A 15,154-nucleotide genomic window follows, 5' to 3' on the forward strand; every position below is an offset into this window, starting at 1 on the left:
CCCTACACAGACATGAAGAGAACGTGCAAATTCCACACAGAAAGGCCCACCTGGTGCCTCTTTACTGTGAGGCAGAAGTGCAAACCGCTAACAGTGAATTTTACACGTCAACATGGTCAGTTTTGATGTGGGTTGGAGCTGTCCGAGGTGCTGAAACAAAACAGACAAATCCTCAGTGATTCAGACTGTACTCTCTCATGTTTAACAGATCTAAACATGTACAAAGATATAACAGTGTTCTAGTCTAGCGAGGATAAAAGTGAAAATGCTCCTTCGCCTCAAAATAAGTTTTTCTTCCTTTGTGTCAGTCGTCGTGATGGCTCGTGCCACTGTGCGGTATGTCACTTACAAAGTTTTTTCTTTACATCAGCGCCTCTCAGCCAATAGGACACGCGCTTCAATGAGAAATGTCAGTGTAGTGACGTTGTTGCTGGCGCACAACTCCACTTTAATGGATGCTTCTAATTGAATGCGCTGCGTAAAGAAGCGGAGACTCTCCAAGACTGGTCAGAGCGCGCACTACTGAGGATTGAGCTTGTTCCTAAAGTGGCGGTCCGTCCGGTGGTCGCGTGTAACGTGTGGACTGTTTTCTCCAGGAAAATAGAGGTACGTAAATCCACGTAAATGTTCTCGATCAGAACGTCCCATTACGCATTTTGTACTGCTTTGGAACATTTTTACGCGCAGTTTTGTGTAATGATGGGGCTTTGACGCGTATCTTTAAATAAAATTATAGTGCTTTTGTGTTTAAAAGTAACTTTGGATGTACTTGTATATTTATGGTCCGTGTGTTGTGCTCAGGAGCTGGACCGTCATGCTGTCGTCCCTGAAGACGCTGCTGCTTCTCTCGGTCGTGTGCACGCCGACCTCCAGCCTGTGCCTGCGCCTGTACCCTTCAGACCTCCTGTGTGACGAGGTCCAGAGCGACCGACCGGAGCCCGACAGCGCGCAGCTCAATGACTGGAGCTCCGTGCTGCAGTTTGGAGAGCTCCTGTCCTCCTCCTCCTCCTCCGCAGAGTCCAGCCGGGAAAAAAGGACTTCTAGTCCCGCGAACTACCGCTTCATCAGCCGGACCAAGCTCAAGGGCCAAATGCTCCGGAACAGCAGTAAAGCGGACCGCAGGAGCCGGCTCACCCTGTCCCTGGACGTTCCCACCAACATCATGAACGTGCTGTTCGACGTGGCCAAAGCCAAAAACTTGCGCGCCAAAGCGGCGGAGAACGCGCGCCTTTTGGCGCACGTGGGACGCAGAAAATGATCCTGATCTGGCTCCTGAACAGACTCTTCCACGGTGCGTTCGGAGCTCCATGTTTAGTTATGTTTCTCAATGCATTTTTTATGTTAATGCAGTTTAATTTAAAATTATTTTTCTGTTGTGCTACACCAGTAATTAAGCGGTTGCGACTGAACAATGTTAAACATGTGAACAGGTTCCTGAATGAATGAAAGACAAACACGACTCAGTATAATTATTTATGCTTTTTACGAAAGTTAAAGTGTTTATTTGAGTTGTTTATTTTCCCGTTGATTTTAGCTGTGATTCTTACATTTTGTTCATGTCGGTGATTAACGGCGGGTGTGAGCGCATAAGATGCACTCCCGCCGTATCACAAAGGCCGTTGAATTATTCACTTATAAAAGAGTTTCCCAACGTTTGGAGGGTTTTCATGCTCCATTCAATCATGTTTCTCTCATTATTGGATATGGAACTTCTCTCCAATAACTCCTGTCGTGATAAAATGCAAGAGAAAACCTCTTGTGCATGGGAATTATGTGTTCATTAGTATGTTATTTTTATACTTGAAATAATGTATTTTTCTTCTAATAAACAATATGCAACAAACACAGATCGATTTGAGCTCATATGCTGAATCTTAGTGGACTAAATCTATAAACAAAAGTAGGCGCTAATTGACCACGAAACCTGGCGCTAACTCAGAACATGCAGAGAACACCATGTCAGGTAAGTGCAGCTGGAAATAATAAAAACAACTTCAAATTTGACGATCTATAAAGACTGAAGACAGACAGCCTAATCATGTCTCCCAAAACTCACTAAAATGACATTCACCATTTTCTCTGTTCCCTCTAGTTTTAAGCAGCAGCCAGTCCCATTGTCACATATTATCACTGGGTACAGTAAAATACCGTCATAGTTGAGACGCAGTGGGAATCGTCTGAAACAGCGCCATCTGGTGGATTTTTGACACATGTCAGAACAATGATGACTCAAGAATCAGAATTACTTTCAAGAAGAAATTTTGTTACAGACATGCAGCTGACCGACAGAAGAAATAGAGTTACACAGTGTAGGCTTACACTGTTTCTTTTGGTAAAAAATAAAAATAACATTACACGACCAGACTGACAAACAAGTTTCGCCAATAAGTCATTATGTAGTGTTTTTCTTTTAAAGGAGCTTATGAGGGGCAATAAATTTATACTTTTTGTGTGTTGGTTTATTATAAATATATAGACATAACTTTATCTTTAACTAGTCCTTTTTAATTAGCAGAGGCAAAATTGTATTAAATGAATTATTGATATAAGGTTTGCCTGTGCCACCACCACAGTATAAACATATTCAAAGATTTATTAAAGTTATTCCTTGTTCTTTTATCATCTATGACTACGTTTTTGCCATTTTCACTACTCATGAATCTGTGAATAAACATAAAAGAGCCAAAATACACAATACGCTCCTCACTGGGACATTTTTGTAGTCAACAGCGCTCTCTGGTGGCTGATTACCGCATGACGCTGACGTCCTTGCGTCGACGTGGACTTCGGAGGGCGGAAGTGAATTTTCCTTTTGGCTACGTGGAAGTAGCTTTTCATTTAACCCAGGAGGAGCATCTTTTGCCCTCGTCCGGCTTATCCATTCCTACAAAATGATTAAAAAGTTTGACAAGAAGGATGAAGAGTCTGGTAAGTTCACTGTTATAGTTTGCAAACGCCTAAATGTTTACAAATGCAGAAGAATCCGTGAGCTGCCAATGCTAACGCGGGTTTAGCTTCGGTTCATAGATCAACTTAGGTCTTTTAATTGTTTTCTCTCCACGTAGAAATTATGTTTTTATAATGTGTGTGCTTATTCTACAAAACAATTCAAATATTAGTTCAAAAGATATGTGTAATCTACAGCGTTTTTTGTCTTTGAGTTTGTTTATCTCCGGTGCTAAACCAATTCGTTGCATACGGGAGCGATATTAGCCACTTTGACACTGCGGCTCTAATTTTGTTGCAGAAAATGGCCTTTAAATGCCATATATTTAACACATTTTGATGATTTGTAGGGAGTGGCTCAAACCCTTTCCAGCACTTGGAGAAGAGCGCGGTGTTGCAGGAGGTAAGAGCTGTCAGAGTCTCAAATTTATCCCAAACCCACCAATTAAATTAGTTGTAATCCTCATTTTTCCACGTTTTTTGTTTTCATTTTAGGCTCGCATCTTTAACGAGACTCCCATCAACCCAAGGAGATGTCTGCATATTCTGACCAAGATTATTTACCTGCTCAACCAGGTCAAAATTAATACTACAGTTAGCTTTTTATTATCTTAAATACCTTTGTCTTACTGTATGAATGTATGTCTGTAATCCAGGGTGAGCATTTTGGCACCACTGAGGCAACTGAGGCTTTCTTCGCAATGACCCGGCTGTTTCAATCCAACGATGTAAGATTGTAGTTTTATAATCTTACTTTATAAGCTTTGTTAAATCTTAAGTGCTTTGTATTAATATGAGAAAATGTGCTTTTCTCAGCAAACTCTGAGGAGGATGTGCTATCTTACCATCAAAGAGATGGCCAACATCTCTGAGGACGTCATCATTGTCACCAGCAGGTTTGTCAGACTATTTTATGTACTGGCAAATGTAAATATGCACTTTTATGAAACAGACTATGTAACAATTATGTCCAAATTAACCAAAACGTAGGTCAGCATATTAAGATGTTGTGCTATATTTATTTTTCTGTTTTGCTCCATAGTTTGACCAAGGACATGACTGGAAAGGAGGACGTGTACCGTGGACCTGCCATCAGAGCCTTGTGCAGAATCACTGATGTGAGTTTTTCCTTCTTTTAACATTTTTACAACTGTCTACAGAAGTGTTAGGCATTTGTCATCAGCAGTGTCTATTCATTTTAACTACTTGCTGCTTGCTGCTATTGTTTAATAGCAGAACTTCTGTAAATGTGGTAGCAAATTCTTCATTAATAAAGTTTGATGTAGTCAAGTTGTTCTCTTGATGTCCCCACAGACCACCATGCTCCAGGCCATTGAGAGATACATGAAACAGGCCATTGTGGACAAAGTGCCCTCCGTCTCCAGCTCTGCTCTGGTCTCATCACTGGTAAGACCTGCTGAATTAAATGTCACATATTTTTACTTTCCCACCTCATTTTAACTTGAGTGTATTGAGGTTTGACTTGTGTTTTTCAGCACATGGTGAAAGGGAGCTATGATGTGGTGAAGCGCTGGGTCAATGAGGCTCAGGAGGCAGCTTCCAGTGACAACATCATGGTCCAGGTGTGTAAACGCAAACAGAAACTCACACGAAAATACTTTAGAGGTGCAAATACAAGGAACAGAAACTTTGGTGCTGATGTCCAATTTTTTATTATTTAATTTACTATTCATGACTGATTTGAAATGTATTTTATTTGATTCCCTGAAACACTTTTCATATCTTTTGAGTCAGACACATAGAAGAAAAATTACAATGTTGAATGAACAGATGGAAGTATTTTATTTTACTGTCACTGACCTGACAAGTTTGATTTATGAGTACATAGTTTTAGAGATGGATAGTAGAGTAATATTTTATCCTTTTTCTTAGATAAAAATGTATTATTGTATTTTTGTTGTTTCCAGTACCATGCCCTGGGGCTGCTGTATCACCTGAGGAAGAACGATCGTTTGGCTGTGACTAAAATGTTGAACAAATTCACCAAGTCCGGCCTCAAGTCCCCGTTTGCTTACTGCATGCTGATCCGCATCGCCAGCAAACTGTTGGACGAGACCGAGGGAGGGTAAGTTCATAATAGGACTGCATCATTACTTGAATAATCACAATGTTAGTAATAATAAAATATTTTGTATGGATTTGATCTTATGATGTAAAAAAAATCATACACGTAATCTTTTTATTATAATTTTTTTGGTTAAGTTTCTATACTTCAATTGTTTTGATATTATTATTTTCTTTCTATATGGATATTGTAATAACTCCAGCCCGATAATACATTTTGTTCATTGTTTTAGCTTTTGATGCATGTGTTAAAGCCCATGTTATGTTATAACAACACAGCACAACCTATTGCACTGTAATTACCACACTTTACTTGCTAATATTATGTTGGCTGACTTTGTTTTCATCATGTGTGAATAGCCACGACAGCCCGTTGTTTGACTTCATTGAGAGCTGCCTGAGGAACAAGAATGAGATGGTGGTGTATGAAGCTGCTTCTGCTATTGTCCATATGCCCAACTGCACGGCCCGAGAACTGGCCCCTGCCGTCTCTGGTGAGTGTTTTAGCTTAAATATCACTTTAACATTATAATGCCACATACAGGTGTAAGCTAAAATGTCCCATTGTTTTTCTTTAGTTCTGCAGCTGTTCTGCAGTTCTCCCAAAGCAGCCTTAAGATATGCAGCCGTCAGGACTCTTAATAAGGTATATTTGTTTTTTTCATTGCATTTTGGCATATAGCAAAGCTTTAGAAAATCCTTTTATGGTGGAAAAGTGACACTTGGTGAACCACCCGTAAACAGCCAGTCCGCTTTCATCCCAAAGTGTCATATAGTGACTCACATGGCTCTTTCAAAGTGGATATCTTTTTTTAAATAATTGGATGAAGACAGTGTGTAGTGGTATGATTTTCGTCACAAAGTTCTGCATTTACAATACACCAGAATTTATGAATTTATGAGAAAAAATCTTTGGTACTTCAGCTTTAAATGTACTATTCAAAACTTTGTTCAGTGGTAAATTAGCCAATTTAACACAGAGGACAAACAAAAATGATTACTTACTATACAAGTAAGCAATCCATCTTTGAATCCTTTTATTTCCTGCAATGTTAGTATAAAAGCACTCATTATAGATTAAATAGTTAAATCTATGTTTATGACTGAAGAATAAAATGAAGATAAACAAGTGAAGAATATTGATAAAATGTCACTCTCTTTTTGTCCTGTAGGTGGCGATGAAGCACCCGTCGGCGGTCACGGCGTGTAACCTGGACCTGGAGAACCTGATCACCGACTCAAACCGCAGCATCGCGACTCTGGCCATCACCACTCTGCTGAAGACGGGCAGTGAGAGCAGCGTGGACCGCCTCATGAAGCAGATCTCCTCCTTTGTGTCCGAGATCTCAGACGAGTTCAAGGCCAGTGCACAATTCAGTCCTTAAACTCAAACTATAACAAAAATATAACAGCTGGCCTATTTGAGTTTATTTATTATATATTATATATTTATTAGGGGAAAGGAAATTGCAGTATATTGTTACTAGATTCATTATACGCAATTTAGTCCTTACACTGAAACCTAATATTGTTTTTATTATTTATTTTATTTTTTATTTTGCTCTTTTTTATGGAAAAAGCCATTGCAGTATTACAGAATTATTTTTAGATGCAGCTAAACAATTTGAATCCCATTTTGTCATTATTCCAGATTACAACCAAATTATACGTGTCTTGCCAGCCAGTTCCTTCTACATTTTGAGACGGGGATGGTTTTCTAGCTCCACTTGAAAATTCTCCTATCGTTCAGAACATAATATATAACTTATTTTACCTGAGATAATACATTTCAGACCCTCACATCTTTGTAAAGTTTTACTCACCCGGTATTCGCTCAGTTCCCTTAAATGTAATAATTTGGAATGGATTAATCACAAGAAATAACTGTTTAATCTTGTTTTATACAACAAACTATATTCATCCTCTTGGTTGGTTGGTTGTTTATATAAATGTTTCTACCCCCTTAGTCCCTCTGTGACGTTTGACCTCTGTGCTGCAGGTGGTGGTGGTCCAGGCCATCAGCGCCCTGTGTCAGAAGTACCCCCGAAAACACAGCGTCATGATGAACTTCCTCTCCAACATGCTCCGGGACGACGTGAGTGGAGTTGACTCTATATGAGAAAAAGCAGAATAACTATTGACAAAAAATTAAGGACTTTTAACATCTTAATATTGTATGAAACAGAACTACTTTTTTTTTACTACTACAGTTTGCAGTGGTCCAAAGTTATTCCTCATTTACCTTTATGTATTCAGAACATCCTAATTATGCTATACCAAATTTATTTATAAAGAACTTCAAAAACTTTACAGCTCACCAAAGTGCACACAAACACAGGATAGACGAGGACAATTGCAGCACAACACAATACACAATACAAACACAAACACAATACAAACACAGCGCAACCCCCAAAAACACAGAAAACAGTAAGACACTCAACAACAAGAAATGCACATCACCTGCCAAAAGCCAGTAAAAAAAAATGCGTTTTAAGGAGTGATTAAAAAACAGGTACAGACTCGGAGACTAATTATTCACCACAGTGAGTTTATAAGCGCTTTTTACAACTTTTAGGAGCCAGAGCGAAGTTTTGGCATCAACTAGCATGCTAACAGTGCACTAACATTATTACAGACCGCTCAGAGCAGTGTCAGTTTGACCCCACAAGCTGCTTTTTACAATGCATTTACACTGGGATAAAAAAAAAGTGTGACCTTACTACATTTTACAAAAGCATTTTAACCAACCAGTGTGTAGCAAATTTAATCCCATTTGACAATTTTATAGCTAAAACTATTATCAAATGTGCGGATACGTCTGAGTAATTGTAATTCTTGATTTTAGGGTGGTTTTGAGTACAAGCGCGCCATTGTGGACTGCATCATCAGCATCATCGAGGAGAACCCTGAGAGTAAAGAGACCGGTCTGGCTCATCTGTGCGAGTTTATCGAGGACTGTGAACACACCGTCTTAGCCACAAAAATCCTGCACCTGCTCGGAAAAGAGGGACCCCGAACGCCCCAGCCCTCAAAGTACATTCGCTTCATCTTTAACCGCGTCGTCCTGGAGAGCGAGGCTGTACGCGCAGGTGAGATGGATCAATATTTTATCACTTTAAAGGCATTTTATGTGACTTTTCTGAGGGGATTGTCTGCCACAGTCTTATCCCCGTAGATACGGTATGTTATTGCTTTGCTTAGAATGTTACAAAGTTTGGCAAGTGCATTATAAACTTTTCTATCTCCATGGGAGACAAGCGAGTTAAAGGGCCGATATTAGGCTATTTTCTGTCACTGTTCCACCTTGTGATGTCATGTGGTGATACAGGAAGTGCTCCAAAGTGTTTTTAAACTCCATACACCTTCACTAGAATCATTTGGATAATTTTAACCCTGGAATGGAATGAAATCACAAGGTGGAGCAGAGCATTCTGAGTTTTGGAGATGTACACAGACTAATAATAAAGTGTTACTCAAACATGTGAATGAAACAAAACACAACTCCAGGTCTGTTTTTTGAGCTTAAAGGAATGAAGGACGTCTGGAATTTTGGACATAGGACCTCATTTCCTAGTGAGCCAGAGTGTTGGAGACGTGTGGACACACTTTTTTAAATATTCCATCCAGTCCTTATATTTGCCATAGTTGGCCAAAGTTATCCTGCCACTAAAAACAGTCTTACCCACTTCACAAAACACCCGAAGCAAATCTATTATCACACCAGACTGTCGATGTGAGTGTCTGTGTTGATAGAATATTTGAAATAAAACTAACCTTGCATCGCATGAATCGTCACGTTTTCTCATCAGCAGCGGGAGTTTACTTTGTAGGTGTTATCAGTCCGCCTCTGCCAAGCTTTCTATCAGGAAGTACAACTCGCTGCTGCTGCTCAGACATAAATCCTTCAAATGCTGGGCTGGTTTTACTTCTAAAGTTATTCTAGCGACACAGACATTTACATCGACAGTCTGGAGTAATAATAGATTTGCCTTAGGAGCACTTTGTCCAAAATTCCAGACTGTCTCTTTAAAACTCACAAGGGTCTGTTTTGTGCAATATAGAACCTAACATGCTTTTTTTTTTTTTAATCTCCTGAAATGTGTATGTTAATGTTATTTTTTTGTCTGGATATTTCTGTTGACCTATGTTTCCTTTTGTAGCTGCTGTGAGCGCTTTGGCTAAATTCGGGGCACAAAACGATGACCTCCTCCCAAGTGTCCTGGTCCTGATGCAAAGGTAAATTTACTGCTCTGTCATTTAACTCTACTAAAATAAATTATAATAGAGAAATTTTTTGCCACATTTCAATCATTCACTGCTTCATTGTGCTTTTGTCTGCTGTATAGTTAGAATCATTTCTTTTGTATTTCAGGTGCATGATGGACAGTGACGACGAGGTGCGAGACAGAGCCACGTTTTACATGAATGTGCTGCAGCAGAAACAGAAGGCTCTCAACGCCGCGTACATCTTCAACGGTAATTTACCCACAATGCAGTGCAGACGCAGTCAAAAGACCTTATCCCCACCAAGTCTCACCTGCTTATTAAGGATTTGCGTGTGATGTAGGAGTCACGTTACATAATGTTTCGGCAGCCATACTGGAGGTCAAGGTTGGGGTTGATCCGGAAAGTGTTATTCAGTTCAGCCAATATAATCATGGCTACTTAAAACAGTGCAAACAACGTAAAACTCCAAAATTGCCAGCTTGTTAGATCAGCCGTCTTTAGAAAGATATAATGTTAAAGTCATCCTCCTGGGTTGTGGAATAGATCCCGATATTATTCCGACAGATCATTTTGTCAGTCTAATCAATGCTCGCTCTGTGCCTAACCTTCCGTATCCAGATATTTATAACTACTTAATTCATTCTACATCATCCTACACCAACCAAGAACTGAACAAAGGGGTTAGAGGATTATAAATATTTTGTAGCGAGATGCGTGAGATGTTTGTTGATAACCAAGACATCACATCTGTTCTCGCTAACAGTCAGAGTAAGTAGAATGGGGGTCAAAATTAGAACCGTAGATACTCTAGGCGGTAGAAATTGAGGGAGAGATTCTATGCCGACCAATGTGAGGACAGGGGTTGAGTGGGATTCTGTTTCCGTGCTGCGAAAAGTGTAGACTGCACAGTATTATCGCACGAAAATACTACACATTGGTCCAGATAGATGGATTGACCTCGAATATGGTGGTATAAACAACAGATCACGTGCTTTTGTGATGTAGACGCAAAATCTTAATTGCCCCATGTAATAACAAAAATGTGTTAAATCCCTTTTGTCAGGTCTGTCTGTGTCTGTGCCTGGTCTGGAGAAGTCTCTGCATCAGTACACTCTGGAACCTTCGGAGAAACCGTTCGACATGAAGACCGTTCCCCTGGCAACGGCTCCCATCACAGAACAGAAAACAGGTACGGGGTTAAAACTAAATCTCATTCTGCTGCCTGTTTTTGATAAATCAGCATTTTTATGTTGTGCTCATGTAAAAATGTTCTTACTCATCAAAAACAAGATCTCAGGTCTCAGTAATCCTTTGTATTTAGTCCAAACAATGTGTAATATTTAGATTTTATAGACATTTTAACTATGAAATAGGTTGTTTTTATTAATAATTTTGTGTGATTTTTTTTGTAGAAATCGCTCCAGTGGCCACCAGTAAACTGCCAGAGAAGCTTGCACCATCGCGTCAAGACATTTATCAAGGTAAGATCCAGTTCCAAACTTTCTTTTTTTTCCATTTTTTAAAAGTTCGCTGGCCTGAAAACTCTTTACAAGTCAACAATACAGCCTCCTATTATCCAGGCCTGTGCAACTATTCAGACGGTAATGATAATTGCAAGGTCAGTAAAAGTATGTGGCTTGGAGCAGCTTTTAGGCTTTGCTTTTGCTTTCAGACTTTATTTTGTGTTTATTTTTGGTTTCTGCTATTTTTTTATGTAATGCATTAAGATCTGAGCTGTAGGGAGATGAAAAAGTAACTTCCAGGACTTTTAAGATTATTGGTTGATCCTGATATTTATTTGTTGTAGCTCAGACTTTTTGATGATACTGTATTTTAAAAAAAAAACTGGAATAATTTTTTATTTTGTCAGTGGCATAAAGTAGTTTCAATATTATCGTTTCTCTGTAGCGATATATCTTGTGCCAGGCCTCCATATTTCACATTTTTACTATAATTCCTCTGTAATTCTAGTTTTTCCTTTTGCTTTTCCAGAACAACTGTCCGCTATCCCAGAGTTCCAGGCTCTGGGTCCCCTGTTCAAGTCTTCAGAGCCGGTGCAGCTCACAGAGGCGGAGACCGAGTACGTGGTCCGATGCATCAAACACACTTTCTCCAGACACATGGTTTTCCAGTTCGACTGCACCAACACGCTCAACGACCAGCTGCTGCAAAAGGTACAGGGTTTAGAGTTTTTATTTTTAATAGGGATGTACAGATACTAAAAGATTTGCTCGTTCAGGTATCGGTTCCTTGATATCGGTTAAGATGATAGTCTGGCTTTTGTAATAAGATTATTGACAGGCTGAGTTTGACCAAGAAAGTCTTATAATGTTTGAAATTTTACTCATGCAGCTGTTTTTTCCTCTTTCACTGGATCACTGCTGAAGAGCTTTGTATAACAGATTTGGATCTTTTGTGTAATAAGTTTTGTGTGTTTTAAGGAAATAAGAGCCTTTTTCTTTCCTTGCACCGGTATCTGTTAATATCGGACATCGGCAGCAGAGGTGGGGACTTACAAGTTGTGACTTGGACTCGAGTCAGACTTGAGTCACTATTTTTAGGACTTGAGACTTGACTTGATAACATGGACTAAGACTTGGGACTCGACTTGGACTTGAAGGTCAGTGACTTGAGACTTGACTCAGACTTGAGGCCTGTGTCTTGAGAAGACTTGATGTTTCTCCTAAAAATATGTTTTAGAAAAAAAACTTTTCTCTTTTCAGTTGATAAATGTAGTGTTTAATTTTACAGGAACAAACTGGAACATGTCCCTCCCACTTCTGTTTGTTACTATGGCAACAGTAACTGAAGTACTGTGATATGGTATCCTCAAATGTACTACAGTAATATACAGCACAATACAGTAAAATAGAGGGAACTACAGAGAACATGATTCTTCCATTTCAGTGGACATGACAAAATACCTTATTTTGCACTTTTAAATCTGAATTATTTTTATTCTGATCATAATGATGCACACAAAATTTTGTCAAGACAAAAAGAGAAAAATAGCATTTCTACAACTCTTATATAAATACGCATATATAAATATACCATGACTACAATTTTAGTACAATTTAGTTTGAAATCTAAGTTATATTTGGTAGTTTTTTGGTTTAAAGGCTTGAAATGACTTGAAGCTCAAAGCAGACGACTTGGACTTGACTTGGACTTATGAACCAGTGACTCGAGACTCGACTTGGACTTGCCTGTATTTGACTTGGGACTTGACTCGGACTTGAGGTCAAAGACTTGACTTACTTAGAGACTTGTAAAACAAAGACTTGGTCCCACCTCTGATCGGCAGAAACTTAAAGTAACGTAAAGCATTCCTCATTTTTAATTAATTAGATTTTGATGTTGTACAGTCATCTTTCTCTCTAATTTTTAATCTTTTTTCTGGGCTTGATTTCATTATAAATAAAATTATATGTTTTGTTGTTGTAGGTGGTGGTTCAGATGGAGCCCTCAGAGTCGTACGAGGTCATTCAGTACGTCCCCGCTGCCTCGCTCCCGTACAGCCAACCAGGCTCCTGCTACACTCTCGTACGACTGCCAGACGACGACCCCACGGCTGGTACGTATAATAATAATAATAATAATAATATCATCTTCAGTTGTTACAATATTAAAAGTTGTCTGCACAAGATATTTACTTTAACATTAACATAGAAATTGAACAATAATTTGCATGTAGAAACTGTCACTTGTCACTTGCGCTAGGTTAGGTTGCTTTATTCGTACTCGTAGGGAAATTTGTTTTGCAGATTTGAGAGGCAGGTCCCACATTTCACATTTCATTCATCCACATTATGTACAATAAACACATATAAAAACACAATTACAAAATAACGTGTTACAGTGCCCCAGTGCAGAATGGTTTGTTCCATAATCAGTTAAATTCATCCATCACGCTTGACTAAAAACACACATGATTTTTTCCAAGACAAACATACTAAAATTGATAGATAAATAGATTACAATTTATTCAGTATATTTATAAGTATATGTATAAGATGTGTGATTGTATATTCACATCATTTGATTGAATTTTTTTTTGTGTCCAGTTTCCTGCACGTTCAGCTGCACTTTGAAGTATTTGGTGAGAGACTGTGACCCGAACACAGGAGAGCCAGACGACGACGGATATGACGACGAATATGTGGTATGTGAAATAAAATAATTATCAAATATAGTAGGTTTATTATGCCTTTTGTTAGGCTTTTACAAGTGAGTCCATTATTAACTATAAAAATACCAGTTCAAAATAAATTAAGAATCTACTTGTACGATTGAAATGAAATTAAACTTTTCTGATCTTACTGTGGGTAAAAATCTACCAAAGTACATTTCAGTTGTACAAGTTTGGTGCAATGTTTTTCCACCAGATATTAAAACTATGAATATTACAACACATTGAGAAGAATGTCCTGGTGTAACAAATGTGTTTTAATATGTAAACAAAAATCTGACTTAAACTGTCTTGTTGTAGCTGGAGGACCTGGAGGTGACTGTGGCCGATCACATTCAGAAAGTTTTAAAACCAAACTTCGGTGCCGCGTGGGAAGAAGTCGGGGACGAGTTTGAAAAAGAAGAAACATTCGCTCTGGCGTCTGTACGAACTCTCGACGGTAAGAGTTTAAGATTGTCCTTTTCTGCCATTTTAATAGTACGTATTTTATTTTCACTTGTCTAATGTTGATATAATGTCCCCTTTCCATTCACAGAGGCGGTTGGTAACATCGTGAGTTTCCTTGGCATGCAGCCGTGTGAACGCTCAGACAAAGTTCCTGAAAATAAAAACTCACATGTCCTTTTCCTCGCAGGTGAGTGGAAATATAATCTATAATATTTAGTTACCTTATATCTTTTATCACGGCAAGAAAACTGTTTAAAGTACATATGACTGGTTGCTCAGTTTGTGGGACAGTGCCTGTGGTAAAATCTATTCAGAATCTGTGGGGAAAAAGGTCAAACTAGACACCTGTAGAGATATATAAAGTGAAGTAAAACTTTTTAATGAATAATCCATTAATTATTTAATAATTAATTAAAGGCTCCATATTACACTAGTTTCAGATCAATGTTATAATGTTGTTTCCTCAACACAAACAGACCTTCCCTACCAAGTTCTGTTTTGTTTCATTCACACATGTTTAACACACAAACCCTGCATATTTGGGTTGAGTTCTTCTCTCAAACAGTAAACACTGTTCCACCTTGTGATGTCATGTGGTGATACAGGAAGTGCTCCACTGTGTTTTGGAACTCCATACATCATCACTAGAATCATTTGGAAAATGGCAGTTCCAGGGTTGAAAATCTACTGAACAAAACTTGAAAATAGTTGTTAACTTGAAAACTACCACTTCAAAGTTCAAAATGTCCTATACCACCTTGTGATGTCATGGAGATGTAGACAGACTAATAATCCAGGATTACTTGAACATGTGTGAATGAAACAAAACACAATTTTTGTAATATAGGATCTTTCTCTTTTTCTCAGGAGTGTTCCGCGGTGGTCACGATGTTTTGGTGCGAGCTCGTTTGGCGTTGGCTGACGGCGTGACGATGCAGGTCACAGTCCGGAGCGGAGAGGAGACCGTGGTCGACATCATCCTCGCGTCTGTCGGTTAAACCCACCTGATCCACTCTGTGCCACTGCTACAAATACAAAACACCATACTACAACTATACTGCTAATACTGCATATGAAACTGAAAAATCTAGAGGAAGCAGTGAAACTTGTCCTATGTTTTATTTCTTCTGTGTCTTTCTTTGTATTTCTCACGTCTCTCACAACAGATGTATCTTAATAAATCTGTAAAGTCTAAAATATAAAAAAATGTGAGTCCTTTTTTTTTTTTAACAAAACTATTTTTATTTGGTCTAA

At 38.7% G+C, this 15,154-nt stretch overlaps 2 protein-coding genes across 2 annotated transcripts; both read left to right on the forward strand.

Annotated features, from left to right (window-relative positions):
• The first annotated feature begins 814 nt into the window (after window positions 1-814).
• Window positions 815-1,258, forward strand: ucn3l (urocortin 3, like). The gene has a single exon (XM_020940966.2). The coding sequence runs from the start codon at window positions 815-817 to the stop codon at window positions 1,256-1,258; it is 444 nt and encodes a 147-aa protein (XP_020796625.2).
• A 1,526-nt stretch (window positions 1,259-2,784) lies between these two features.
• Window positions 2,785-15,107, forward strand: copg2 (COPI coat complex subunit gamma 2). The gene is made up of 24 exons (XM_020940973.2): window positions 2,785-2,928; window positions 3,297-3,349; window positions 3,442-3,522; window positions 3,603-3,674; window positions 3,763-3,842; window positions 3,989-4,064; window positions 4,261-4,353; window positions 4,443-4,529; window positions 4,875-5,032; window positions 5,392-5,525; window positions 5,610-5,677; window positions 6,204-6,392; window positions 7,031-7,126; window positions 7,880-8,123; window positions 9,195-9,270; window positions 9,407-9,510; window positions 10,325-10,450; window positions 10,674-10,742; window positions 11,254-11,435; window positions 12,709-12,838; window positions 13,329-13,426; window positions 13,754-13,892; window positions 13,989-14,087; window positions 14,768-15,107. Exons 1-24 carry the CDS (start codon window positions 2,892-2,894, stop codon window positions 14,896-14,898), a joined length of 2,622 nt encoding a protein of 873 aa, XP_020796632.1. The 5' UTR covers window positions 2,785-2,891; the 3' UTR covers window positions 14,899-15,107.
• The last annotated feature ends 47 nt before the right edge of the window (window positions 15,108-15,154 follow it).

Source organism: Boleophthalmus pectinirostris, unplaced genomic scaffold (genome assembly GCF_026225935.1).
Source record: "Boleophthalmus pectinirostris isolate CB_2022bp ecotype Guang Dong unplaced genomic scaffold, ASM2622593v1 HiC_scaffold_18, whole genome shotgun sequence".
Taxonomy (NCBI): Eukaryota; Metazoa; Chordata; class Actinopteri; order Gobiiformes; family Gobiidae; genus Boleophthalmus; species Boleophthalmus pectinirostris.